Here is a 27,388-nt window from a genome sequence, read left to right as displayed (position 1 = left end):
TCTACATAGGGGTACCTTGGCCCTTTTTTTAAAATGTTTTTACTGTCAGGGAAAACTTGGTTTCGAGGGGGTCCCCCCCGCCACATTAGCGAACCCTCATTTTTTTCCGGGTGGCAAAGGGATGGGAAGGGAACCCCCATCTCTTTTTTCCCGATTGCAAACTCGTTTACCCCTCTGGTTGGTTTGGGTTTGATTTTGGCAAAAGATTGGGGTTTGTTGGGTAGGGTATTAATCATGGGATGCCAACAAACAAGTAAGCCAGTAGGGCGGATATGCCCTTTGTCCCTAGGAAAGAAAAACTCCCTAAGTCCTGCTACTACTCAGCTCCGCAGCTAGTCAGACAGGGCTATGTACGTGGGGATCCTACTTAAAAATACACGAAATAAAGCACTACTCTTTTACGCCAAAGTTAAAACCCACAAAGGAAATTTTTTGAAAACAAAATATAAGGGGGATTAGTCATCACCAAAAGGGCTGTAAACCTGTATTTTTTTAAATCCTTTGGTCGGGCCCTTAAAAAAAGTAACGTTAACGTAAGTCGCATCGTCCCGAGATGGTCTTTGTTCTGCACAATTAAAAAGGTTATTTTTTAGGAGATTTCTTTTGTATGAACCTAGAATAACGTTAACTGTTTTTATTGATTTAGTTTTAATTGACACTTGGTTACCTCGGGTTTTCCTAACGGCCACGCTAGCTTCTCCGCTAACAATGGAACAGGGAGAGATTAGGACCAGTGCTTGCTTATCAAATTGATCTGATTTGATGTAACGTTAACGTAGTGAAAGGCTAGGATTTTTCAACGTTAACTGACATGGTGTTAGCTAGTTAGCTTCAAAACGTTATTGCGAGCATCTGTAAATAAGGTTAGCCGGTGTCTACAAGAAAGCTAACGTTAGCTCTGGATTTTAACTTTAAATAGGCCGACATTTTAACTTGTACTGACTTCCTCTGTCAAATTTATAATTTAGTTCAGCGTCTTTACAAGTATATGATTCCAACTAACGTTAACGGTTAACTAGCTAAGTTACTTAACAACTGACGAGATGTTATTCCGTAGCAGGGTAAGTTAACGTTAACCATAATAATCATTTTTATTCGTTCCTTTGCCCAAATTTAAGAGGTTTGACTTGCTCGATCACATCGACATCACACTGCCTGGCCCGATGATATGAGTGAATCCAGCTACAGTATCCTGATGTAAACCCTAGACGAAATTAAATACAATAACTTCTTCCAAGCAATGCCAGCCCTGTTTGAAACATACCAACATTAACGGTACTTAAATTGCTCAACATCATCCTGGGTCCTCCTGGGACTGGGTAACCTCAGTATCAGATTCCTTTATATGAGTCTGCGCATCGTCTGGTGGCTGTCGTTCTGGACAATAGAGTAAATGCTATTTAATGACCATGTTTACAAAAAAATGTAAAGAGAAAAGGCACATGTTTCGGCAGTATAGAAGGCTTTATTAGTAAAACATTCCTGAGCCTCTCTTACACAGATCCATGTACACACACTCACACGCAGACATCTTGTAACACTCAAAGGATTTTTGTTTTGTTTAGTTTAACTATGTACACATAATTAAAAATTGTATGCCCCCCCCACACACACACACACACAGATTTGTCTGTAGCTTACTATGGGTCCTAACCGTGGTTTTGCGTTTTTCATGCAGCACTACTGTACTTAAAATAAATTCATAGGATATTTAGAGGGTTATTACAAAGGCAAGCTGTCTGAGTCAATATATAACTTTTTGAAACATTGTGTCTACATGTACTGACTTTGATCCAACTTTTAATAAATATGCTTAAAAGAAGAACTAAAATCAACACATCAATCCTACTCTTAACACACAAACACATACACACATCCAGACAGACATAGCTCCAATGGAAATCTGAAATTATGATGATCTTATTGTTACATTGTACTGGCACAACAAACGGCTTATAAAGTAAGACACGTCTGTACTTATATTAGTAATACATATCCAAATTAAAGATGCCGTTGTTAAAAGGTATCAGTTGTCCATACAGCACAATAAAAACCCTAATTTGTCTTCCTTGTCATTAGGGGTTTGGAATAGAGCAGTCCATGCCGTGTGCACTTCTTACAAAAGATGGACTTTGAAACAGATAGTCTCTGCCTATGTACAGGACTGAAAATGTAAAATATTTAAATGTAAATGTTCTCTCCAAAGATGCCTTCAGTGATGGTTGGCAACAATGCTGTCCAGTCTGCTATTCCAGACCTGGGAAATGGAAGCAATTCTGAGGCCATGAAACAGGTTCTTGCTGTGATTGACAAGAAGGTTCGCAATATGGAGAAGAAAAAGGTATTTCTAGTTCAGTAGAATTGAAAAATGTTTGCTGCATTATTTTTTCTCTTGTTTAATTTCAAGCAGTATGTGATGTTTGTGTTTTAGTTTTTGTGAATGTGTTGTAGTCAATGTCCTCAAGCTTTTTTCCATAAAATAGGATATCACATACATATACCTTTTACTAATTTGGGAGAACACAGATGAAGATGACTTCTGTAAGTTGAGAAATGTAAGAGTAGGCACTGTATGTCAGTGGGTTTACTAAATAGTAAGTAAGGGTTTACTCACTCCCCTAGTGAATTATGAACGCTAACCATTGTTAACTGCCTGTCAGTGAACAGCAACTGAGCCTGCCCAGCCAATTATCTATGTCTTGGTTACAATCCTAGATCTTGGGCCTAGTTTGTCAATAATGCTATAACTTGTGTATGAAAAAAAATCTTTTCAGACTACTAGATACAGAATTATTTAAAAAAACAAAAACAAACACATTGATAATTAAGGCTATCTCGCCCAACTGTGAGAGCAATTGCTGTTGTCATCTGTCCGTTTCATGTTTCTCAAAATTCTTACAGTCCAAACTTGATGACTGTCAGGCAAGGAAGAGTAAGGGAGAACAACTGAATCAGGATCAGCTGGTAAGCTATGGCAAATCAGTTTGTGTACAGTTTTGTTTTATTACAGTCTGCTCCAATGGAATCGCAATGAAATCTGTTACACCTACAAAATAATAAAATGACCCATAATAACAGTAGGGTTGGGTGATCGCCCCTAAATTGACAATGTTTACAGTAAAACATTGTGATGGACAATATCATCGTCGAGGGTATATAAATATTTTTTTTTCTACTTAAAAGTAATTAAAAAAAAAAACACTTGAAATTTTAATGATATTTAAAGGCGCCGATACCATGGGTGCTCCAGAGCTGCAGTACCCACGGAAAATACTAAGCATCCACGTGTGCCAGACTGCCAGTCGACTACATTCATTTAAAATTAAACATTGCAGTTGGTGCTAAGTGGGGCATGTGAGCGCGGTTAAGTGTCAGTTAAACTTCTCATCTCTAATCCTATCTGTATTTGTGAGAAGTGGCTGTGTCCTGAGCTACTTTACGGCTTAGTTATCAAGTTAAAAGGCTTGTGTGTGTTTGTGTCAACTGCTGTCCATTTCCTAAGGTTCATAAATGCAAAACATTTTTAACTAATTCTTTTTTTAATTTTTTACCTTTTGTATTGTCCTTCCGGGTCAAAACCAACACTTTTTGTCGCACGCCGTTTTTGTTGCTTACTGACACCAGTACTGTATAAACAGTCTCCTCCAAAAAAGTTTTGGAACTGCAAAGCAAATTCCTTTTGTTATTGTTGTTCACTTTAGACATTTGGGTTTAAGATGAAAAGATGAATATGAGACAAGAGTTTAGAATTTCAGCTTTTATCTCCTAGTATTTACATCTAGATGTGTTAAACAGCTCAACAACATGTCACCCTTTGTATTGGACCAAAACATTTTTAGGTGAGCTTGTTTTTTTTGGGGGGGGGCGTATCCCTGCAGTGTCCTCTTCAGGAGGTGAAATGCATGCTCTGTTGGGTTAAGGTCAGTAGATTGACTTGGCCAGTCTAAAACCTTCCACTTTTCCCCCTGATGAAGTTCTTTGTTTTGTTGGCAGTGTTCTTCGGGTCATTGTCCTGCTGCATGATAAACTTCCTCCCAATTATCTTGAATGCATTTCTCCGTAAATTGGCAGACAAAATGTTTCGGTACACTTCTGAATTCATTTTGCTGCTCTCCATCTCGGCTCATCTCTATACTACTTTGCAAATTCCAATTTGGCCTTCCGATTCTTACTGCTGATAAGTGGTTTGCATCTTGTGGTGTGGCCTCTATATTTCTGTTCTTGGAGTCTTCTTCGAACAGTGGATTGTGATACCTTCACCCCTGCACTGTAGAGGTTGTTGGTAATGTCACTTACTGATGTTTTGGGGGTTTTATTCACATCTCACAATATTTCTGTCATCAATTACTGTTTTTCTTGGCCGACCTGTTCAACATCTGTTAAGTACACCTGTAGTTTCTTTTTTTTTCAGGGAGTTCCAATTGTTATGCATACTATGCCCAATGTTTGTCCAATGGCTCTGGTCTATTTTCCTTCTTTTCGCAGCTTTAAAATGGCTTGCTTTTCTCCTTTAGACAGCTCTCTGTGTTGGTTTATCATGCATGAGCATGTGGCACCTTGTACGGCAGCCCCGGCCACAGTGTATGAATGTGTGTGAATGGTGAATGTATCCTGTAGATGTAAAAGCGCTTTGAGCAGTTGTTAAGACTGGAAAAGCGCTATATAAATACAGCACATTTACATTTACATATTTAATGTTTGAAGAATCAACCTAAAAGGCAACACCTGGGCAACAAGAAACATCTGTCAGTCACATGTTCCAATAGCTTTACTCAAAAGTGGCTGGGGTCAAACAAAGGGTGACATGTCCTGAGTTTAACACATCTAGATGTAAATAACAGGAAATAAAAGCTGAAATTCTGAACTCTTAATTAAAATTCATCTTTTCATCTTAATCCCAAATGTCTTTAGTGAACAACAAAAACAGAAGGAATTTGCTTTGCAGTTCCAATACTTTCGAAGGGGACTGTACACCCCTACAACCAACTTATTGCCACTAGTTTTATACTTATTTTTGGAACTGATGGCCAGTAAACCTTATTTTTATGAAATATCAATTTTTGGTGTTAAAAAAAGCAGTAATTGTAAATTATTTTAACTAATAAGATCAGAGGATGTCCATGGATAATCGGACTGTCAGTTTAATCAGGCCAACTCAATCAAATTGAATAAAACACCCAGAAGTCAATGAAAGTAACGAGCTGATCCTAAAAGCATTTTAAGGAATCATCCATTCGTGTTATTTTTTGGACAGACAGTAGAAAGACCACATTTCTGTTATAGAATCTTTGAAAACAGGTCAAATTGGACCGGAGAGTTAAAGGGTGTGCGCCTGTGAGCACCCACGGAGGAAAACATAAATCGCGCCTATGATAGAGGAAGACTGACCGCTCTAAAATACATATAAGTTATTTACAAGACTTTCGAAGAAAGACGGATATCTCTCCGCCCTGTCAGAAGCTCCTCTTCTTCCCTTTGCCTGCCGTGGTCAGTGTGTGTGAGTGACAGCCTGGTCAGTGAGGTTGTTACTTTATGTCCGCAATCTCGTGTGGAGCATTTAAACTTAAAAAAACCCCACAGGTTACAGTTAATCTTATAATGGAGATGTGTGTTTTGTTATTTAAACAAACGATCGGGGAACTAAACGCCTACAACTAAACAACCCTAAATAACAGATACGTTTTTAAAAATTAAAATCCCATCAGTGTTATCAACAGACTTGAAAACCGTGCATTTACTGTACTGTATCCTGTTCTATCAGAGGTAAATTCATTTTTAAATTGATACACAAATCTCAATTTTCTTTCCTTAATGCACCTGAAGGATGCCTTGACAAAGTACCAGGAGATCACCCACAACCTTGACTTTGCTCGAGAACTACAAAAAAGCTTCCTGGCACTGGGTCAAGAGGTGAGTCCTGAGTTAATATTGTTCTCGTTTATTTTAAAGGTGTGCTCAGTGTGATATGGCTCTTGAGTAACATTTAGTGTTAACAAAATCAGGGAACCCTGTATTCTTTCTCAGTCCCCATTCTTTTTAAAAGCAACTTCTATATCAAGATCTTGCTTACAAATACCACGCTTCCCACGACCTATTGTAACTGATACCATACTCCAGGGATAAGACTTGAGGCTACATATCACAACAACCCACCATGGCGAGATTTTACTGAATACAGACTGCCTTAGAAAAGCTTGACATATTGTAGGTTGTTGAGAGAACAGGAGAGTGGTTGGCAATGATCAGCGGTACTTGACGAGGTTATAATTTTGTTTTGGAAGCCTTTTGAAACCAAGTGCACCAAAACATGTCTGACTGTGTGTGTGTGTGTGTGTTCAGATTCAAAAGGCAGTGAAGAAGACTGCTAGACGGGAGCAGCTTCAGCGGGAGGAGATGGAACAAGGGCGGCTGAAGACTGTTTTGGAGCTTCAATTTTTACTGGACCAGTTGGGAGATGAGAGTGTCAGGCAGGACCTTAAACGGCCTGATGCAACTGGTTCCACTTTGCTCACTGATGCTGACCTCACATCCCTTGATGAGTTATACAAACTGGTGGGACCTGATAGGAACTATGATGTCAGGTATGAGGTGCCACTAATTAAGTGTGCAGTGGTCACAGTATAATTATCACTGCTGAAATAAGTTGTCTAAAATATGTCTGAACGGGTGCATTTTTTTAACTTGCTCAGTGATTAAGGATATTGAAACGGAGGGCCAGTAGCATACTCCCATATTGTGTGTGTGTGTACATACACACCCTGTTGTGTATCTTTCAGGTTGACTGACCAATACGAAGAGGCCTCGGTACACTTGTGGGAACTGCTTGACGGCCGAGACAAGGCCGTGGCAGGGACAACATGTAAGTATTTTAATGGCGCTCAATCCCCACCACATACACACAATTAATTTGGGTAAACATTTACCATTAAGCCATGTTTTTTTAAAACTTTTTTTCACTCTTGTCTTTGTTCCAGACAAGTCACTAAAGGACTCTCTGGACAAGGTACTGCTGAGTGGTTACTTTGATAGAGCACAAACTCATCAGAATGGGATGTGCGAAGAGGAACAGGAGGAGCAGACTGTGGTTGCTGAGTCTAAGGCTGCAAAGCAGCCATCAGAACCTGGTAACTAACAATACACACACGCACATACATATACATACACATACTGTAGTATATAACCGTAGCACAAAAAGTAAGGACATTTGTGTCTGGTAGATTATTTCTCTGTAGTAAAAATTTTTTGGGGCAATAAATCTTATACCGTTAGAAAGCCTCTGTAGTTCCCTTTCAAATTATTTGTAAGGAATATGCGCTTGTGGGATGAGCAGCAGCACTAAGTTCTGTGGGTTGTGCCTATGAAAAATTTGCCAATGCCAAACAGCTTATTCTGCCATTGACTTGTTTGGTGGATTGGATTTTGAAGAAACAAGACATATTGGTGATTTAACAATTTATTAATTTCACAAACAGGAGTCTCAGTAGTGTGTGGAAGAACCATACACAGCCGCAACAGACTGGCACCTCCTCCTCATGCTGGTCACCAGCTTGGTCACACATGGCTGTGGGATGGCATCCCATTTTTCAACCAGCATTTGTTGCAAGTTAGCCAACGTAGTTGTGTTGGTCACTATGGCTCGAACAGCAGGCAAGTTGCCAATCAGGTGCCAATTAAGCACCTTACAAGTGTCAATAGCAGCAGCAAAAGGACCTGTTTGGCAATGGCAGAGAAGATGTGACGTATTTTTCATGGGTGCAACCCACGTACTCAGCACTGCTGCTCATCCTACAAATGCATGTTCATTACAAGGGGGGAACCGTCTGAAAGGGAACTAAACAGGCTTCCCAACGGTATAAGATAGATTGCCAAAAAGCATTGTTACCACAGAAATAATCTACCAAACACAAAGTGTGTGTGTGTGTGTGTGTGTGTGTGTGTGTGTGTGTGTGTGTGTGTGTGTGTGTTGTGTGTGGTGTGTGTGTGTGTGTGTGTGTGTGTGTGTGTGTGTGTGTGTGTGCTGTGTGTGCGTGTGCGTGTGTGCGTGTGCGTGTGTGTGTGTCTTTCTTTGTCTTTGTCTTTCTTCACATTTGCCTTTTTCTCCAGAAGTAACAGTTACTGAAAAATACACCGAGCCAATTCCAGTGGAAACAACAGAGGTGAGATTTCTGAGGATTGCATAACAGATCCCACATATCACAACTTTGCATTTAAAGTTGTTTTTTTTCTTCTTCTTTTTTGGTGTATTACATTTTCTTACTTTTAATTTCTTGTTTTATAGTTTGTAAACAGACAGTTCATTCCAGAAACTACGTACAGCAGTACAGACAAAGACCAAGTCGAGGAGTGGACAGTGGAGGCTCAGGTAATATTACACTGCGGTATCACCACAGTTGTTTATGCCACTATGCAGACTAACAGCTTGTATTGTACTTTAATGTGTCTGTGTGTTGAACAGATGGTGAATTCCCTCCAGCACCAGCCCCCTGCCCAGCTGGCTACAGAACCAACCGTAACTGTGAACCATGGCACAGCCACTCCGCCTGCCGACCCAGTGGTCAGGAAGCAGGTAGTGCAAGACCTCATGGCCCAAATGCAAGGGACTTACAACTTCATGCAGGTAAAAAGGTCCAGCATATACTGTAGTGACCAGCTCAGCGCTATTACTGCTCAGAGATGGACACTAAAGGCCCTGTCACACCAAGCCGACAACCAGAAACTAGTGGCAACAAAGGCCTACTGTGGCGTCGCCTCATGTTGGGCCACGCCGCCTTTGTATTGGCCAAAAATTAGCACTGCAACACATTGCGGAGACTACACGTACGTTCTGTGCGTGAGTAAGAAAAAAATTACTTTCCATGCCAGCAAGTGACAGTAATCTATTGCTCATTCAAAAAGGGATATGAAATAAAAACGTTGGTACGTATGATACCCACCACGAACAGCGTTTGCTCGAATCAGCAGCGTAGAGGTCCCTCTGCTTCACTAGCCGTCGGATGACAGCGGACACCAGGAGATGGCTAACCAGACTGTCCATCTCCTGGGCTGTCATCCGTTCCCTCCAGAGAGCGGATGGACTGAGCCAGAACGGTCGGCTGCTGGCTTGTTAACTAATGTTATCTTGCTATTTCCACCTACCCAACATGCCTTCATCCTTACAGAAAATTAGCCAAACAAGGTTGTCACTCATATGGCGATGGCAATGTGCTTTTATACGATGTGACAAGAGTGTGTAAATGAAACATTAAGTATTTACATTTGACTAATTTAGAGGCTGGCTAGTAAGCTAGCTTGAGGTTGTAGAGAGAGGGAGGTCTATTACGGTTTTTATATAAAACTGCATGATATAGGATATTTGTTTTTTAACATTATTTTGTAATGTGTTAGTATGTAGAGATCTTTTAAAATACATGTTTTGTCAACATATATACAGTATACCTACACAAGTAGTTATGTATATCTTGTTGTACGTCTACCATTTTATGCACATAATGTGCAACAATTGTCATTCCAATCGTTCAAACCTGTGTCTTTTTAGAAGGAACATTAAAACGTAATCCTTTTTTTGACAGCACTTAAGTGTTGGATTAATGAGATGAAAAATGAAAGGAGCCTTGTGTGTGCACTCTCACAGTCGATTCTTTGCTTTCCTCACTACCGTGTTCAACCTGAACATCTAACCAAATGGATTGGCTGTTCAGCCGACCTTGGCCGACACTGATTTTAATTGGACAAACATGGCCAACGCATGGTGGCAGTGCGGGACACACTGCACAATCTAGGGCGCCTTGGTGTGTCAGGGCCTTTAATGTGTTATGCATAAATTGAGCCATACCTTATTGATTAATGTAATGAAAGCTAGGGTTGGGTACCGAATCTGTACTTTTTTTGGATACCAACCAAAATACGTCAGTACTGCTGAGGACCGATTCACATTAAATCCAACGGTGCCAGATGTTGGTACCTGTAAGTGCAAGCATATCTGTCCTTCCTGCATGTTGACAGAGAGCAGTCACCTCTGCAGTTTGTATAAGTCACAGTGAGTCAAAGCAATGCCGATACAGCTTTTGCAAGTGCCGTTACACTTTTCAAAACTCCATGTGGACAGCACAGCGCTCGCTATAATATAATATAGTATAATATTATATAATATGATGGTGAGCTGAAAGCGGCCGTGGCTATTTTTACAACTGAAATTTCTTTTGGTTATTACAGAGGGAAAATACTGAAAAAAGGTACTGTTGGGTAGCAGAACCGAATTTCAGGTACCGGTGGTAAAAATGTGAACGGTACCCAACCCTAGTGAACGCTTTGTCTCCTTTCACATGGAGGTTACTGTCAAGCAGTCAGGTACAGCAAGCACTCTGTAGAACAAGTGTGTGGACCCAGTGTTTTGTTGTAATACACTTGAGTTTAGTATAATTATTATATCTCACCCTTAAAAACCAACAATAATAAAATGAAACGGAAAAACTTAGGTAAAAGATAATAAATAGGACCAGGTTGAGAATAAAATAAGGTAAAACCAATTCAAATAAAATCCAAGTACATTTTAGGAAGAAATCTAAAAGGTGATACTCAGCCAGCATCAGCATTGAATCTTGAATCATTTCGCTGCCTTGAGTATGTCAAATGAGTTTAAGGGTAGTGTCCAAATTCACTTTGTTCCTGCACTGCCCCTACATCTGATCCATGGCCCAGTAATACATTTACTCTTGTTTGGGTTTCCTAGGACTCCATGTTGGAGTTTGATGGCCAGGCTCTGGACCCGGCTATCGTGTCCGCCCAGCCGATGAAGCCCGTGCAGACTGTTGACCTACAGCAGCTCGGCTGCCCTTCAAGTGAGCACCAGTGAATATACCCTCACCCTGAATGGATTATCTGGCATGTTCTAGTAATAGGGTCTTGTTGCCGTTTTGTGATGTGGATATACGTATAATTTTAAAAGTGTAATACACCACTTAGTAACCCCCCCAATGTTTTATTTTCTTCCAAACAGCCCACACAGAGTCCAGACATTCTCAAACAAATGCAGTGCCTGGACCACAAGAATCGTCACAAGTAAGTATAGTGGAAGTGGTTGTTTTGCCTGAAAGAGTGGTAGTACAGGTTATTTCTTGTATTATCTGGGCCACATTTTTAAAAGTGCTGCAACGTGGATTCAATTTTATGCTCTGACATGTCATGATTTTAATTACTTTGAATTACAGGGATATACGTATTTCGAATATGATAATAAGGTGATAATTTAACTTTTCAAAAGATCCCTATCACTCCCTCCGACCTCTCTGCAATCATTGTTGCCTTGGCCTTCTAAATTCCCTCCTTCCCCCCCTCCCCAGGCCTTGATGTCTCTGTCGTCTGAGCAGTCCCCAGCCCCGTGTTCCCTGTCCTCTGCTTTCCCACCTGTCTCCAAACCCACCCACACTGGAGGCATCAATGTCAACGCTGCGCCCTTCCAGTCAGTGCAAGCGGTACGCTTTCTGTCTGGGTCTACGTAAACAATATAACCTTGACTGTGATTGAACTTATTTACTTAATTGTGTTAGAAACTGTCTGGTTCCTTACTTGTTTGTACAAGTTAATGGTTAGCAAAGTAAATCTAATATTTAAGGCCATTTAACATGGCAAATTAGGAGCAGTAAAAAAACTGGTTGATTATTTGTGCACCATCTAACCAACGATTTAACATGTGCCTTCATTTTCCACGCCTACAGCTAATCGTGCTCCCCAGATGTTCTATAGAAATTGTAATTGTGATACAGGAAATGTTTCTCCCCCTTCAGGTATTTAATCTGAATGCACCTGTACCTCCATCCACTGACGGTCAAGCAGATCCTCTGAAGCAGCTCAGCCAGTTCCCTAGTGGCTATGGACAGGGCTTTAGCAGCCAGTCTGAGTGTACTGTAGACCAGCCTGACATTCCACAGGAGACATTACAGCCAGGTGAGGGTATAGCATGGCTGGTTGCATATCTCTCTGACATTCTTTGGCATCACCCGCCAGCATACGTAAGTATTAGGCCACGCTCAGACAGCTTGTGTCAGCCACCCGCCGGTCCGGCAAAAACGCAGGTCTTTCCATTTATTTTGAGTGGGGTTAGTGTGTTTAGGCTGCGCCACGCTCCAAAAAACAGAGCAGGCTTGGTGCGAAAGATTAAGACCGACTCAACTTTTGGAGAAACACAACCCCACGTCACGCTGCGGTGGTCAATCATGTAGTCTATATCCATGACGTTCCACTTCGGTGATTTCTCTGGTGCCGACTGAAATTCTGCCGGATTTCACTCTTTTCAGCTGGATGTACGGTACTTTCTGCTTTCTTTGTGTTCGAATTTTAAACTCTGGTGGATTTATTGTGATTAACTGCTCCTCAGATCTCTGCAGGGTAAATCCAGACAGTTAGCTTGACTCTCTGTCCAATCTGAGTTTTGTGTTGCACAACTAAAACTACTTTTGAACGTACAAGTTCCACTAGGGCTGCACGCTTATGGCCAAAATGATAATCACGATTATTTTGATCAAAATTTTGATCGCGATTATTCTCACGATTATTTGTTGATTTTAACCAAAACAAATTTTGTCGTCACATAGGCTATTTATAACTGGAGAGGGAGTGTGATGTACGCTACTCACAGAGAGACGGCTGATCATTATGAACGGGTCCAGCACGGGTCGAACGGCGGATACACACGGCGTGTGTATGAAACGTCTGTATCTTCACTGCGCTGCATTTTTATGAACTATGATATTCTGGCCATGGGTCACATCTCTGGCCAGGTCCTGGTCCAGCAGCTCCGTCTCACGCTGTTACTCTACCAACTGAAGTTAGTTGCATTCAGTAACTTCTTCTGTGTTCTTCGCCGTGGCGGCCGCGATAGCAGTTACCATGGAAACACTGGTACAAATACAGGTTTGCCCCTCATACTCAACAATATACAGCTGTGTTAATAAAAAATTAAAACTGTAGACAAATATCAGAAGTGTGGACCGGCGGCCGCTGTGTGGCGGGGCGCGGAGAGTAAGAGGAGAGAGAGGAGAGAGAGTAGGACGAGAGAGCGTAGAAAGATCCCACACAGGCACGGCTTTACAGACGAAATGGGTCATGCAACGCAAAATTAAACCATATCAATATAAACAACATTGCAGCGGATGCGAGGACATTAGCACCGGTGCGTCCTAGAGGAGCTAACAGCTAACAGACGCTACTAGCTAACAGACGCTATTAGCTAACAGCTAACAGACGCTACTAGCACCGACTAGCACTGTTCACTGCTGTTGTCTGAAAAACAACAGATGGGACAAAGTGTTGCGTTTACTGGTAAACTGGTAAACTTCAAGACCGACGTATAACCGACTGCTATCTGTTGAGTTTTCCTCAAGCTACTCTGTCCTCTGGGACTGTCTACATCTAGAAACTTAGCTGCACGGGGTGCAGTGAACTACTCTGACTGGCTCATGATCAGACGGCTTTACGGAGCGGCAGATGGGCTTTGCAAAAAAACCCGGAGCGTTCTATGAAATTACGTTTATAAAAAATAATCGCTCGATCACGCAAATTTGATCGTGGGAAGTCCAAATCATGATCGCGATTAAAATTCGATTAATTGTGCAGCCCTATGTTCCACCAAAACAAGTTCTTTCTCAAGGCTATTCTGACTAGCTTTTTTCGAGAGTGATTGGTTTAAAGAAATGGCAATAAACCAGAGCAACCAGTTTTTCTCCCATCCTGGAATGCTGGACTCACCAGACCCTTCTCCGCAGCGCTGTGGAGGGAAGGTCTGGCCAAGCAAGACCACTAATTGGCGATCAGACTTGTTGGTGTGTTTTGAGCTATAGTTTGAGGCGGGGTGAGAATCCCCTACAGTTATCATGAAACATAACTGCTTATCGGTTATTACTGCTTATTGATCCTAACAATGAGAAATATTTAAAAACAAGCACTGAACTCCCAAGGTGTTTGTGTAATAACTGAATGTTTCCTGTAGCAACAAAGCACTCGCTATGTCTCGCTTGTCTTTTCTTTCTCTCTCTCCTGTCATTTTTTTCATTTTATTTTACTTTCTATTATTCTACTATTAGTATTTAGGTCAAATCAATATTTAAGTATAAACTGGACCGATAAGAACATTTTAATTTAAATGTATGCCATTTCTTAATTTCCACTGTCTCCAGTTGAATAATGTGTGATACGTGCCTCTTTGTCTTTCTGTCATATGTGTGTATGAGGACTCTACTGCTAACAAAATCTACCTCTGGGTACAAATAAAGTAGCTTGAACTTAAAATTAAGCTGCCTTTAAATGCGGTTGGAAGAGTCGATCTATAAACAATTTAACATAGAACAGTACTTGCATAGAAATAAAAAGTCTGCTTGTGCTTCATGGGGGGGGGGGGGGGGGGTGTTGTTTCATTGCCACTCCCCCAGCCACACAACCCTGCAGCCAATTGAAGGATTGCTTTTTTTTCATCTGAAAGCCCCGTTAAGTGGAACAATTTGCACACACTTCAAAGTTGTTTTGTTTTATAGATTTGTAAAGAGCCCCGTTAACCAATAAAGATATTTTATCATGTACAATCAAGATGTGGTGTTAATAGACAATATATTGTGTGTACAATGAAATAATTTGTGTTCACAATGTAAAAAATAACATGTTGGGATTTCAGGGGCCTTCGTGTTGCAAGACATGATATCCCTTTGGTGACAAAGTTTAAATAGGAGTCGGTCAGCATGCCATGAGGCATAAAGCTTGATCTTTTTAAGCTTGGATAAAGTTATTTTAAAGTGCATAACTAACCACCCTACAGTGCATCATAGACTTGTTAAAATGTCCTGTTTGGTTTGTTTCTGTCCAGTTGTTGGTGGGTTCCAGCCCCAAGACCAGGTCATTCCCTCAGCAGGAGGCAATGAAGAGTCCTCTCCAGGCGCAGTGTTTGGACAGTCGGGCCAGTCCTTTTACAACAGCAGGGCTGTGCCCAGGGGTGGGCCCAGGAATGGCCGCGGCATGATGAACGGATACCGGGGCTCCTCCAATGGATTTAGAGGTACAAGCATCAAACGTTGTTTTACAGAGATACAGTGGTCATGTGGCCTCATGATTCACTGTAATGACACAAAACATGTTGACATTACTCAAGTCAACTGTTAATTCTAATATATTTTGTCATAAGGGGGATATGAAGGCTATCGCCCTCCTTTCTCAAATGCTCCAAGCAGTGGTTATGGTCAAACCCAATTTAACACGTCTCGGGACTATTCCAATAACACCTACCAGCGGGTAAGCGTTCATTTCATTATAATATTACCAAAAAGATCCTATAATATGTTAGTCAGTGTATTGGCTTTACATTTTCAAGCTTTTAGGAGGCCAGTTTTTGTGAATCCCTGTTTTGTGTTCAAGGAGGGATATCAGCAAAACTACAAGCGGGGAGCTGCCCAAGGACCTCGAGGTTTGTCTAGAGGAAATGTTCAAGCAATGCGATCCTAAAGGATCCTGAAGATTGTCAAGTCGCGCCACGTTTAACATTCAGGATTTTTGAATGTGTTCGCCCCAGCTCACTTTTATAACAATGTTTTGTTTCTCATTGGTAATCTTATTTTTTTAACTCTTGGCCTACTTATCAGAGTCAGCTTTGGTCTAGATCATCTCAATGTTCTAACACAAAATGCTGAACTTTACCACATGTAGGATTATCAACAAGTCTGTGTGATATAAACAACAAATAGATATTCCTGTAAACTTGAAAGATTTCATTAATTTATTTTTTGTACAAAATAAATGCAAAAAATACCCTGCCACTGTTGATCTGATTACATGAGAATGATTTCCTGCGGTCATGTGCTGTCAGCTACGTTTTCCTCTTGATCTTATAATTTTCGTAAAGGCATTTTTTTTCTCCTTTTTTTTTTCTTTTTTTTGACCCCTCTTGCGCCATCACCTCTTTGTACGCTGATGTTATTGGTTGAGACTGTTTCAATAAAGTTGTGTTCTATTACCTCATGTTTGTTGATACTGATTTCCGGCTTTGGTGTGCATTTGTTGTTCTAAATTCTGCTTTTTTAATTATGTGTGCTTTCACATGTCAGTCTTTCAGTTTTTGATTACTGGTGGTTGAACAAGACAGGTCCTGCCTGTCACTCATCCCTTCCAACTTATAACAGATGGGAGTACCAGTAGTCGGTCTTCTGACAGTATTCAGGTAATTAAAGCCACTACAGTCCCCTTCAAAAGTATTTGAACTGTAAGGCCAATTCCTTGAGTATTGTTGTTCACTGAAGACATTTGGGTTTAAGAGGAATATGAGGCGAGTTCAGAATTTCTGCTTGTATTTCCCGGTATTTATATCTAGATGTGTTAAACAACTCAGGACATGTCAAACTTTGTTTGAACCCACTCATTTTTCAAGTGAGCAATACAACAACCTCTACAGTGCAGGGGTGAAGGTATCACAATCCACTGTTCGAAGAAGACTCCAAGAACAGAAATATAGAGGCCACACCACAAGATGCAAACCACTCATCAGCAGTAAGAATCTGAAGGCAGGATTAGAATTTGAAAAGAAGTATAGAGATGAGCCGCAAAAGTTCTGGAACACAATCTTATGGACCGATGGGACCAAGATTAATCCATACCAAAGTGATGGAAAGGCCAAAGTGTGGACAAAGAAAAGAACTGCTTATGATCCGAAGCATACAAGCTCATTTGTGAAGCATGGTGGAGGTAATGTCATGTCTGCTTCTGGGACAGGCTCATTAATATTTATTGATAATGTAACTGATGATGGTAGCAGCGAAATGATTTCAGAAGTGTACTGAAACATTTTGTCTGCCAATTTACGGAGAAATGCATTCAAGATAATTGGGAGGAAGTTTATCATGCAGCAGGACAATGACCCGAAGAACACTGCCAACAAAACAAAGAACTTCATCGGGGGAAAAGTGGAAGGTTTTAGACTGGCCAAGTCAATCTCCTGACCTTAACCCAACAGAGCATGCATTTCACCCCCCGAAACAAACAAGAACTGAAAGAAGCTGCGGTAAAAGCCTGGAATAGCATCACAAATGAAGAATGCCACAGTTTGGTGATGTTGATGGGTTGCAGGCTTGAGGCAGTTATTGCAAGCAAGGGTTATGCCACCAAATATTAAATGTTATTTACTTTAAGATTATTTGTTCCTGTACTTTTGCTCACCTAAAAATGCTGTGGTCTAATGCAAACATTGATATGTCCTAAATTATTTAACACATATGTAAATACCAGAAAATAAAAGCTGAAATTCTTAACTCTTATTTAATATACTCCATCTTTTGATCTTAAACCCAAATGTCTAAAGTGAACAACAAAAACACAGGAATTTGCCTTGTCGTTACTTTTAGATGGGGACTGTATGTGTAAATTCATAGCATCTTTCAAACTATGATGGCGTAAACCTTTGTAGAAAAAAAAAAAAAGCCAATCCCTGGGAAATATGGTGCAGTCCGTTGTGTTCAGCCTGTTCACTAAAAGATATGTATTCTACTACATGTATGCATGTACAGTCTAATCAAGACATTACTAGCACATGCCTTTAAAAATTAAACCTTAGGAATAAACTTGTTAAGAGCCAACATCACTTGGAATTAAATCATAATTCACTTTGCTGCGGTCATACTTAAGCTATTTCAACAAGGTGCCATTGCTTTACATTTTTAATATACTGTATGAAGAGATTATCCATACCTAACTGTTTTACATTGTATTGTAAGAGTTTGATAGATTCATTCATTAAGCAATTAAATCTGTCAAACTGAAAGGTCATAACCGTTTTATTATGTTAAACTGAGGAGTACAGTACTGTCAAATTACTATTTTATCCAGCAGCAACCAATTGGAAAACAGTTTTTAAAGTACATTGTGTGCAAATTATGATTGTGTGAAAGGAACACTTGGCACACAGCAAAGAAAAAAGAAATGTACTCCATATCTAGATTTAGTTTGAACTAAAATCACAATAAGGCAGATCTGTCAATGAAGCCTTCTTCGGTAAAAAGTGGCAATAAGTTAACCTGTTTGCCATGGCCACAGTCTGCCAGCAAGAAGAAACCACAACATTACATGAAAAAAGCAACCTGGATAGCACAGCAATTACATCAAACTGGTAATTTGTAGGAAAATATGCCATGCCCTTAGACTGTAAAGATTAGGCCATGCCAGGTTTTTTGAATTAAGACCAAGTAATACACATCTGTCTGGTGCCAAATATAATGTTAAGTGAATTCAGATTCAGAAAATGTTATAATGTCAACAGACAACAAAAAAAGAGTAGTAATATCGGAATTGGCTCCTACCAACTAAGAACTTTGCCCTTTCTACTAAAATCTTTAAGTTAACCAAAGTAATTTACCAAATCCAGCAGTTGCTTCAACAAAATACTTTCAAAAAAATAGCGATGAAAGACTGGAGTGAAAGTCTACACCTTTAATCGGCAAACTGTTATATTAAGACAGATTAAAAATCAGGATCACATTAACAATAGACCAACATTTTACTGCCCATTCTACTGTTACGTGTACCAAAGCAAATTTATTTTACTAGGTTACTTAAAACAAGCATCTGCAGGACTTTGGGCTGTAATAAAGTAGGGGAATACTTATTGAATGGAGAGACGTTCCACACTTACATTTATTTCAAGAACCTAGCACCTTTATTTTGATCAAAGTCCGTGAAGAGCATCTGCAGTGTGACCCAAAAATGGCCAGTTCCTGATATCCTGTAGGCAGAGCATACGTTTTCTCTCCGAAGATTTGACTGCACACATGAAAAGATGTTGTAAGGTAGGTAAACGTAAAAAGCTGGCAGGTTATGAAAAGCAACCAGAATCAACCTGAACCTGACAAGTATAAGGACTGAGCATTCTGGCTTCATGAGGGTGTTTCTGGTTAAAAAACAAAACAAAACAAAAAACACCCTCACCCTAATATTTGGTGACAGCGGCAAGTGGAGAAAACGTATCTGACTGGACCTTGTAGATTATCATTACATAAAACTATACGTGTCTGCATCAAGAAGTCTTTACTTTTTGAGTGAAAAATTGGGTTCCGGTTTGGGCATCAAATGCTGTATATGGGTTAAAATTGCTATAGTGCCTATTTTGCTCTTTATGCAATGAGAGAACATCTAAAAAAAAAAAAAGGATTCTCACACTCAATTTCTAAAATGTGTGATACAGTCCAGTGAAACACATTTCACCACAAATGGCACGTAAACTCATATGGGGACTAACTAATCGTGATCGTCAAGTCAGAAAATCAAAATTTAAATGATTAAAATTTTAATTAGTTTTACACCTTACTTTATCTAGGTTGTAGAGCCAGTAGCATGTCATTGTTAGAGGTTCTGTAACAGCAAACCGCGGGTACAGAAAGCTCAAATTTATATTTTCGTATAATTGTATTTCCAAACATTCTTGATTATTTCTAATGTAATCAAACTTGAAAATGTAGGTTTGCTCATTTCAGGATGCACGTCCTTGGTTCGTCATTTCACTTTTGTAATTCCGTCATGTAATCCAAAGGAGTACAGTTATCAAACATTGGTATCATTCAGCAGGGATTCCTATTGTGCTGCTGCTCTCCATCTCACATATCCTCCACACCCCGTAAGTCATGCTGGTTAGAGGCCTAATACAGAAGAGGATCTGCTCCTTTGTGCGCTGGATTGGAGGTGCAGCAAAAGTCTGGTTGTGGAGGTTCAATTTCTGACAGCACTGTTATGGCAGGTGATGCTGGCCTTGTGCAGCTTCTTGGTGGCCTGGTGGCAGATCCTGGTGTGTCTGGGGGAGCCCCTGCTGGGCCAGGTCTTGATGTTGTTCATAGTGTTCCTGAGGTGTATATTGAGGATCTTGGGGTGCAGGTTGGTGTCCTTGTGGTTGGGCCTCTTGTTCAGGATGCAACTGGGTGTCAAATGCGTGCATCTCTGGAATAGCATTTTCCTGGACTGTAACAAACAGTTTTACATTACTACAGATTAGGCAGTAAAACCAAACAACTATGAAAACACAAAATGGTGTGATTAAAAACTCACCGTGAACCTCTGGAGGGGGTTCTACTTTCTGTGTTTTCAGCCTTTCCATTTGCTCAACTGCCTGTAACGGGTTACATATAAGGTTTTTATATATGAGGTGGGTGCACACAGTAATGTTGATAGGCACATTCATTTGATAGCTTAAATAAATCTTCATCATAGCTCAAGGAAATTCATTTTGTTGTCACACTGAGATTCCGCCCACAGACTCAGTGTCATGTTCATGTGAAACCTCTGCAGAACTACATTTTTGTTTGCCACTGTTAGAATAAACCTACTGTAGCAAACTATCAGCCCCGATATTGACAAAAGAGCTGGATCGGGGGATTGGAAAAATCAACAGATCCATGGGCTGATCCAGTTTTTTTCCTCCATCGCAGCACATCCTACGTCATTCGCCAGCTTCACGTGTGTCGCATGCTGTTAAGCAACATGGAGCGAGCCAAAGAGTCGTCTGGGTGGAAATATTTCATGCTTGACACGCCAACTAGTTCGTTAGTTGCAATGTCTGCAAAGTAAATGTTTCAAGGGGTGTTGGTAGTACTGCAAAGCAATCCTAGCAATTTAATCAAGCACATCCAAAAGCATCATGCAAATTAAATACATCTTATTTTGTCTTAGTTAGGAAAATCTGGTGCCTTTGGTCTCTTTCACATGGTGGAAGGAAGGTGGATGGTATACAGTTTATTACTAATTCAACAACGGTATCGGGCAGCGACAGATCCACAAAGCACAGGCATCGGTATCTGAAAAAGTCGGATAGGTGCATCCCTATAGCAAACTAAAATATTTCATATAACACTTGACACCTGAACTCAAAATACCCCCCTTAATAATCCCCTGCAGTGGACCTCATTTGGACTTATTTTATGAACATGCAATAACGGTATCTATTTTTCTAAAACGTGCAATAACTGTATATTCTGTCATTTAATATGTGCGATAATCTAAATGCTGCTTTCAAACTCCTTTTTTATTCTTTTTGTCATATTTAATTGTTGAAATAACATTGTAGCATTTTTATTTTTTTTATTTTTTTTACTGTTTAGTTAAAGCAGTATTTATGAGCTAGTGGAACAGAATTTTGTTCATATGTGCTCTCTGTATGTCTAGTTGAATGACAAAAATCCATCCATCCATCCATCCACACTCCTTACCTGTTGCAGCTCTATTTTCTGTGCATTGAGCTGCTCCTGCTGTCTCTCCAGCTCGTCTCTCTGTTTCCGGATGTCATCAGCCTTCTGGTTGAGGTCCTGTTCCTGCTGAACAAGATGCTCCTCAAACTCCCTCATCTCCTCATCGGTATAAGCCTGGTTCTGCTCCAGGGTCTGGGGAGCAAAGGGTGGGCGCGTCACCATTTATTACAGTCCTACTTCTTTTAGCAAAATGGCTTTGGGATTACATCACTCTTAGACAATGTCAACATGATAAATATATTGTGTCTCACCTCCCAGCTATCTGGCTCCAAGAATTCCTTTTTCTTTGTAGCAACCAGGAACTCATCCAAGGAGACCAGCCTGTCTTTGTTAGAATCCACCTATGGGGAAGATGGGAGAAATTGATAACGCATGGAGGGATTTATTTAAACTATACTATATAGTATGCAAAATAACTAAACTAATTGTGTTCAACTTACTGTACCTCATTCATAACATGCTCTCTCATACGTAGCCTCTCTTCCTCCATCTCCACCATATCATCCTCTTCGTTGGTGGGATCATAAATCTTTTCCAGCTAAAAATCACAGAGACCAGCAGTTACTAAAAAGGCCATTCACTGAAACATTACACATTTTAAGTTGCCATGGCTTTACCTCTTTGGTGAACAACGCCTCCAGTTCCTGTTCATCAAAAAAGCCATCTCCATTGGTATCTGCATTACAAAGACAGAAAAAGACTGTGGTAAACAAATGCACCATTATCTGTTATATTACATATTATAATTACTATTATTTTTATACAATACAGATTATGTAGCACTGCAAAAATGCACACTATCCCTCCAGTCTTTCACAGCTGCAGGTTGGTAAAGGTCTTACCATGCAGGTTGAAAAAGGTCTTTGGGTCAAAATCTTCAGGGTCCAAGCCATCGGCTTCCTCCCATACTTCCTTCAGTTGATTCTGGCTACCCTGCAACATGGAAGCAAAATCACATTTAAATCACGGCTAGATAAATAATGCATTTTAACATGTTAGCAGATAGTTTGCATAATAATAATGCTGGGCATACACTCCATAACACCCATAACCGCCTTTGTACACTTGCAGAAACTGAACTAATAAAGTCTGGACTAAATATTGCAATATGAAAAGGAACAGAAAGAGTTTCTCTACATTGGCTAAAAAAAAACATGTCAGTGTGCCATGTTGTCACCTGTGTGTACACCTGAAACAGACTTACCGGGTGGTTGACTTTAGGGTGGTCAGCATGCTTCTTCCTCATGTCCTCATAGTGCTCCTCCTCTTTTTTTCTTTCGTTATCGTCCAGTGCTTTCAGGTGTTCCCGTCTGTCGTGCTCTTTCATCATTTCATACTTCTTGAAGTCCTCGTGTCTCTCTTTGTCAAAGTTCTCCAGATCTTTAGTGGCCTTAATACATGAAGGAGGTAGGAAATGAGCCTTGTTTCAAATTAATAAGTTAATATGGTGCAATGTTCTACTTAAGTTATTGGGCAATTACATGTTAGCTCATGTGGAAACAAAACTATGCTTATTCATTAAATGCATGCATTCAGCATATGGTACCGTTTACTGAGATTTCCAAATGCTTTTAACCCTCCCAGGCTCCATTCATTTTCTGTTGTTTTAATAGGTAGGTATGAAAAACAATAGGGGTGGGAATCTCTTGGCACCTCACGATTCGATTTTGATTCAGAGGCCAACAATTTGTTGTAAATGTCCATGCATGATTTAAAAAAAATATACAAATAAATTAGTTTGCTACTCAGTTTGCTAATCACTTCCTTGACAAAGCTTAAATATTGACATATTTGTCACACAAAAGTTTTAATGAAATGTTTTGTCTCCTGAGGTTTTTATTTTGTAGTTAGTCCATGCTTAAGCCTTAAACATGCTTGTGAAAGTCTCCTTCTCTCACAGTCATCTTCCATGTCAGAGGCATGTTCAAAGGCAGAGAATTGGCTTCTTACAACATGAAACATGAGGTCGTCAGATGTAATGTGATAAAGTAGATGAACAGCCTATGTGTGTTTTGCCAAATTATTTTATGTATGTCTTATAAGATCATGTGTGTGTGTGTATACACACACACACACAAACTTGATTCTCCTTTTCTCATCCTTTTTCACTCAATCTGTTTTCTGATTTGATTTGACAGTAACTTTGAAATAAAAATCAACACATTTAAAAAATAAGTAAGTTAATTATTAACTTGTCTGCATCGAAATGTTCTAGAGAGAATCACGATGCATCTAAGAATCAATCATTTTTCCCACCGCTAAAAAAATTGTAAAGACTTCTTGAAGACTATTGATTGGTTTGATAGTGTACTTTCAATCTACCCAATTACTTTACTAAAAAAAAGGTCAATAGCAGTTAAAATTAGTGGCATTGTGTGAACATGTCCTTAATTTAACATTGTTTATGGCATGAAGTAGCAATAAGATTTACCGATTTGATGAGGCGATCCAGGTCCTCCACTTCAAATGTATGTGGGTTCATGTGGTTCAAATACTCAAACTGTTTCAGCAGAGCCTGGTGGTCCACGGCGATGTCTATTTGGGAGAAATCAATGACATTAATAAAAACATACAGATACATAACATACAAGGTTTCTTATAATATATTAACCTCTAACGTACAATTCAAGTTGTAGCACCAATATAAATTTTGTTGCACAACGTACCATTCCCTCCTTCAAGGTCTTGCTTGGCCTTAATCAGAGTTCGGAGTCGGTTTACCTCCTGCCGCTTCAACTCATCCAGTTTGGTTCTGACATGATGGCTGACAAAGTCCAGCTCTTTGGCCAGCTTACCTTGCTGTATTTCACGTGAATAAGTTAGTGTTATTTAACATGTGGAGTTGTAGCAGTTCATGTAATAAAAACATATAAATGTAACCTTTCACTCATTCTGTAAATTTGAACTGAATGGTGCAGTGAAGCAAGAATCCAAAAGAAGAGACTGTATTGGGAAATTGGTAGTATTTCTCAAACAATCCAGATGATTTTTCACATTCCTGGACACGAGAAAGCCCATAATTTATCAGTGAGAGTTATGATTTACTAGTAGTTTACACAGGCCCGGTGGAAACTTCCCGCCATGCTGATAAGATTAAAAAAACAAAGCAGGATACCTTGATGTCTTCCATGTCTGTATTGTGGAGCTTTTCTCTGAAATGCTGATCTTTCTCAAGAAAATCTATGACTTCCCTGAGATAGCGGTCATAGTGGAGTCCAGTGTCCTATAAAATGTAACAAATCAAATGTCACTGTAAAAAATATATATGAATGTAATACATATAACACACCAAGTAATCCTACAAGGATCATCACTTTTATGTTTGTTTATTATTTTTATTATAAGCACTTCTTTGAGAGGTCTGATGTACTGAAGAATAGATAGTTTGCTTTCACGGGATATGCGCTTGCCCACCAACATAATAGATCCTCTGTCCAGATGGATAAAAAGATGACAGGTTTTGTCTATATACTGTATTACTGCCTTCTGCAAATTGCCAAATGATGCATCAGTTCTGTGGTTAAAGACCACTTACTTACTCTCCAATAAAAAGTTTGTATATGAATGCATTCTCACAAAGCTACAACTTCAGTGGAGTGTCTGATAGAGGGAATTTAAATGTAGCACAATGACACAAGGCCATCTCTCATTTAAATTAGTCTGATGCTGTTACCATCACTCTCTGGTTTACAGCCTTTGCAGCATCTGATATCAGCGTCATGACTAACTAATAGCTACAACTAACTAATTTGAAATAATATGAAACTGAAAACAGAAAAAATGAGAAATCAGAAAATACTTTGACTTCCATATATATATATATATATATACCTTATACTACAATTTATAGAATAAATTGAATAAGAAATCTGTAAAAAAATAAATACTAATTACTAAAATGAATAATGCTGAAAAATGGGATCTATAATTATCTGTGTTAGTTGAGAAGTATTAGTAGCAGTATTACTGCCAGAGTAAACTAGAGTATTTGAGATGCTGTAATGTGCAAATATTTGGGATTTGTGTTTGATTTACAAAAGTGGAACAATTAATCGATTATCAAAGCCTGACTAAACTGTTGATATGTAGACATAGACAGAATTATTTCCTATTTTTAGAACTATTTTCTAATATGTACAATTAAGGAATAATTTGAAGGGCTACCTACCACGCTTGTAACACAAAAGAACAGAAATTATGCATTATGATGAAATTTCCAACCTATGTAAACAGAGAGATGTGCATCTTGTGCCTTCTTACCACACTAGGTGGAGGCTCTTCTATTTTTTTCTCTGGCTCTTGGACTTTTGTCTTATCCATGCTGATGGGCACTGCCTCAAAACACAGCAGCTGGACCAGCAGCAGAACCCAGCCGGTGAGAAGGGCCCGGCTCCAACACATCTGGAAAGGAGGACAATTAATGCAGTACATTTAACGTTATATATTACAGTATTTTTATAATTACACAGTATGTGAAGATGAACAGTTAATGGGCCCATGAGTATAACAAGTTCATTGTGTTGCCAGCTTCCTTATTTACACGTATTAAAACAGCTCCTCCAGCTAGCGTAGGTTTACATTATGGGCTAGCTACCAATATCCAGAGGAAGCTTTTGGTGTTAGCTTTAGCACTGCCACTGACTGATTTGGCTAATGAGAATCAATCACCTAAACTATTCTTGTAATGTTATGCTGTCGGTCTGAGCAGCGCAGCAAAAGTTAACGCGACATGTTCGTTAAACTAAACGTAATGTTAAAAACGTCTCTAAAGAGCCCCATATGCGTCACTTGTATACTGACTTTATTTTGAATCCCGGACCTCATTTGCTCTGTTTTCCTCCCGTAGCTGCCTCTCAGCTGGTTGTGTCGGCAGCTAGCGCTCTAGTCAGCAGTTAAGGTTGTGTGCGCGGTAGCGTTTACCGCAGTGGTCAATTCAGCTTTCCGTCAAACGGACCAGCATGTTGCGTTGCATTGGTCGTACGTGGCGAGATTACGACAGAGCAGGTGGGCGGTTACTTCTGGTTACCGATCGAATAAACAACAGCAACCTCGAAGAGTGAAGGAAACACTTTTTTATTTTAGTTTTTTATTATTAAAACAAACAGCATGAAAACATGTAATACATAAACAGGGAATGTTATAGACAAAAAGTATATATATATATATATATATATATATATTTTATATATATATATATATATATATATATATATATATATATATATATATATATATATATATATATAATGAGATCAAGTTGATGATATAGTGGGCTATTATTTGCAAAAAAAAGAAAACCAAACAACGCATTTTTATATAGGAAATGGTCAATATTAAAATACAGACATCTACCAAAGAGAAGAGTGGTGAAAAGACCAAATTAGATGACATAAATCTTCCGGAAGCATTTGACATAATGAGCAGTCCACATCAATGCCCTTTTTATATTTTGCTCTTTGTAGAAATACCTTGCAGGGATAAAAACAATGAATCATTTTTTTTTTTTATCAGATATTTAGAAGGTAAGTGCACCAGATTTGTTTCCAGTGTAGGTCATCAAAAATGATGCAGGGAAGATAAAGCCAGTAATGCTGAACGATAAATGATGTCTCTTTTCATGAGTACAGTTTTATAGTATTTTTTCCTCACAATTTTCTGATAAATTAGAGATTTATTTGTTTATTCTTAACTTATGTCTAATTCACAATAATATATGGGCTATGTGTGTCCTGTTTATTTCATTTGTGAAAAATTGCTATTAAACTGACTAGACTAAATTAAGTACATGTCTAGTATTCTTTTATTCTATTTGGCTACTATTTTTTCACTGCACAAGTGGTGGAAAAAGTAGGCTATTTAAATAGTGAAAATAGTAATGCCAAAGTGGAAAAATACTCCATTACTGTAAGTACACCTTACATTCAAAATATTACTAGAAACAGAAGTACATAGCCTAAATACAATCAGCAAAATGTTCTTGAAGTACTAAAACTAAAAGTATGCTTTATTCAGGCATTAGTTGCCATGTTAGTATTTTAGTATATAATAGTGGGTTGTTACTGATGCATGAATGTTTTTGCAGCATTTAGATATAAATGTTGATCTAAATTTTGTTAATTTCCATGTCATGTGAT

At 39.2% G+C, this 27,388-nt stretch overlaps 2 protein-coding genes across 6 annotated transcripts; one reads left to right on the top strand and one right to left on the bottom strand.

Moving 5' to 3' along the window:
- Nucleotides 1–333: 333 nt before the first annotated feature.
- On the top strand, nucleotides 334–15,991 carry caprin1a (cell cycle associated protein 1a). 4 transcript variants are annotated; one of them, XM_032514873.1, is made up of 17 exons: nucleotides 334–447; nucleotides 2,203–2,341; nucleotides 2,902–2,964; nucleotides 5,824–5,910; nucleotides 6,340–6,581; nucleotides 6,777–6,859; nucleotides 6,975–7,124; nucleotides 8,104–8,156; nucleotides 8,279–8,362; nucleotides 8,456–8,617; nucleotides 10,730–10,838; nucleotides 10,997–11,058; nucleotides 11,340–11,471; nucleotides 11,784–11,943; nucleotides 14,852–15,040; nucleotides 15,167–15,273; nucleotides 15,397–15,991. In XM_032514873.1, the coding sequence occupies exons 2-17, from the start codon at nucleotides 2,207–2,209 to the stop codon at nucleotides 15,481–15,483; spliced, it is 1,905 nt and encodes a 634-aa protein (XP_032370764.1). In that variant the 5' UTR covers nucleotides 334–447; nucleotides 2,203–2,206; the 3' UTR covers nucleotides 15,484–15,991. The 4 variants fall into 4 exon arrangements, with proteins under 4 accessions (XP_032370764.1, XP_032370771.1, XP_032370779.1 ...); XM_032514880.1 differs by lacking the exon at nucleotides 334–447 and adding an exon at nucleotides 559–581 and having other exon boundaries at nucleotides 2,207–2,341; XM_032514865.1 differs by lacking the exon at nucleotides 334–447 and adding an exon at nucleotides 792–1,061 and having other exon boundaries at nucleotides 2,207–2,341.
- Nucleotides 15,992–17,783: 1,792 nt separating this feature from the next.
- Nucleotides 17,784–26,230, bottom strand: nucb2a (nucleobindin 2a). Of its 2 annotated transcripts, XM_032514904.1 has the most exons (14): nucleotides 26,055–26,230; nucleotides 25,515–25,655; nucleotides 24,370–24,477; nucleotides 23,921–24,053; nucleotides 23,686–23,789; nucleotides 22,459–22,644; nucleotides 22,097–22,187; nucleotides 21,872–21,930; nucleotides 21,700–21,792; nucleotides 21,506–21,595; nucleotides 21,216–21,386; nucleotides 20,059–20,119; nucleotides 19,952–19,971; nucleotides 17,784–19,918 (listed from the first exon to the last, which is right to left on the bottom strand). In XM_032514904.1, the coding sequence occupies exons 1-14, from the start codon at nucleotides 26,076–26,078 to the stop codon at nucleotides 19,745–19,747; spliced, it is 1,455 nt and encodes a 484-aa protein (XP_032370795.1). In that variant the 5' UTR covers nucleotides 26,079–26,230; the 3' UTR covers nucleotides 17,784–19,744. The 2 variants fall into 2 exon arrangements, with proteins under 2 accessions (XP_032370795.1, XP_032370786.1); XM_032514895.1 differs by having other exon boundaries at nucleotides 17,784–19,971.
- Nucleotides 26,231–27,388: the final 1,158 nt, after the last annotated feature.

This window comes from Etheostoma spectabile, chromosome 1, assembly GCF_008692095.1.
Source record: "Etheostoma spectabile isolate EspeVRDwgs_2016 chromosome 1, UIUC_Espe_1.0, whole genome shotgun sequence".
NCBI classification, from domain to species: Eukaryota; Metazoa; Chordata; class Actinopteri; order Perciformes; family Percidae; genus Etheostoma; species Etheostoma spectabile.
The sequence above is the reverse complement of the archived record's forward strand: the minus strand, read 5'-3'. Positions and strand labels throughout refer to the sequence as shown.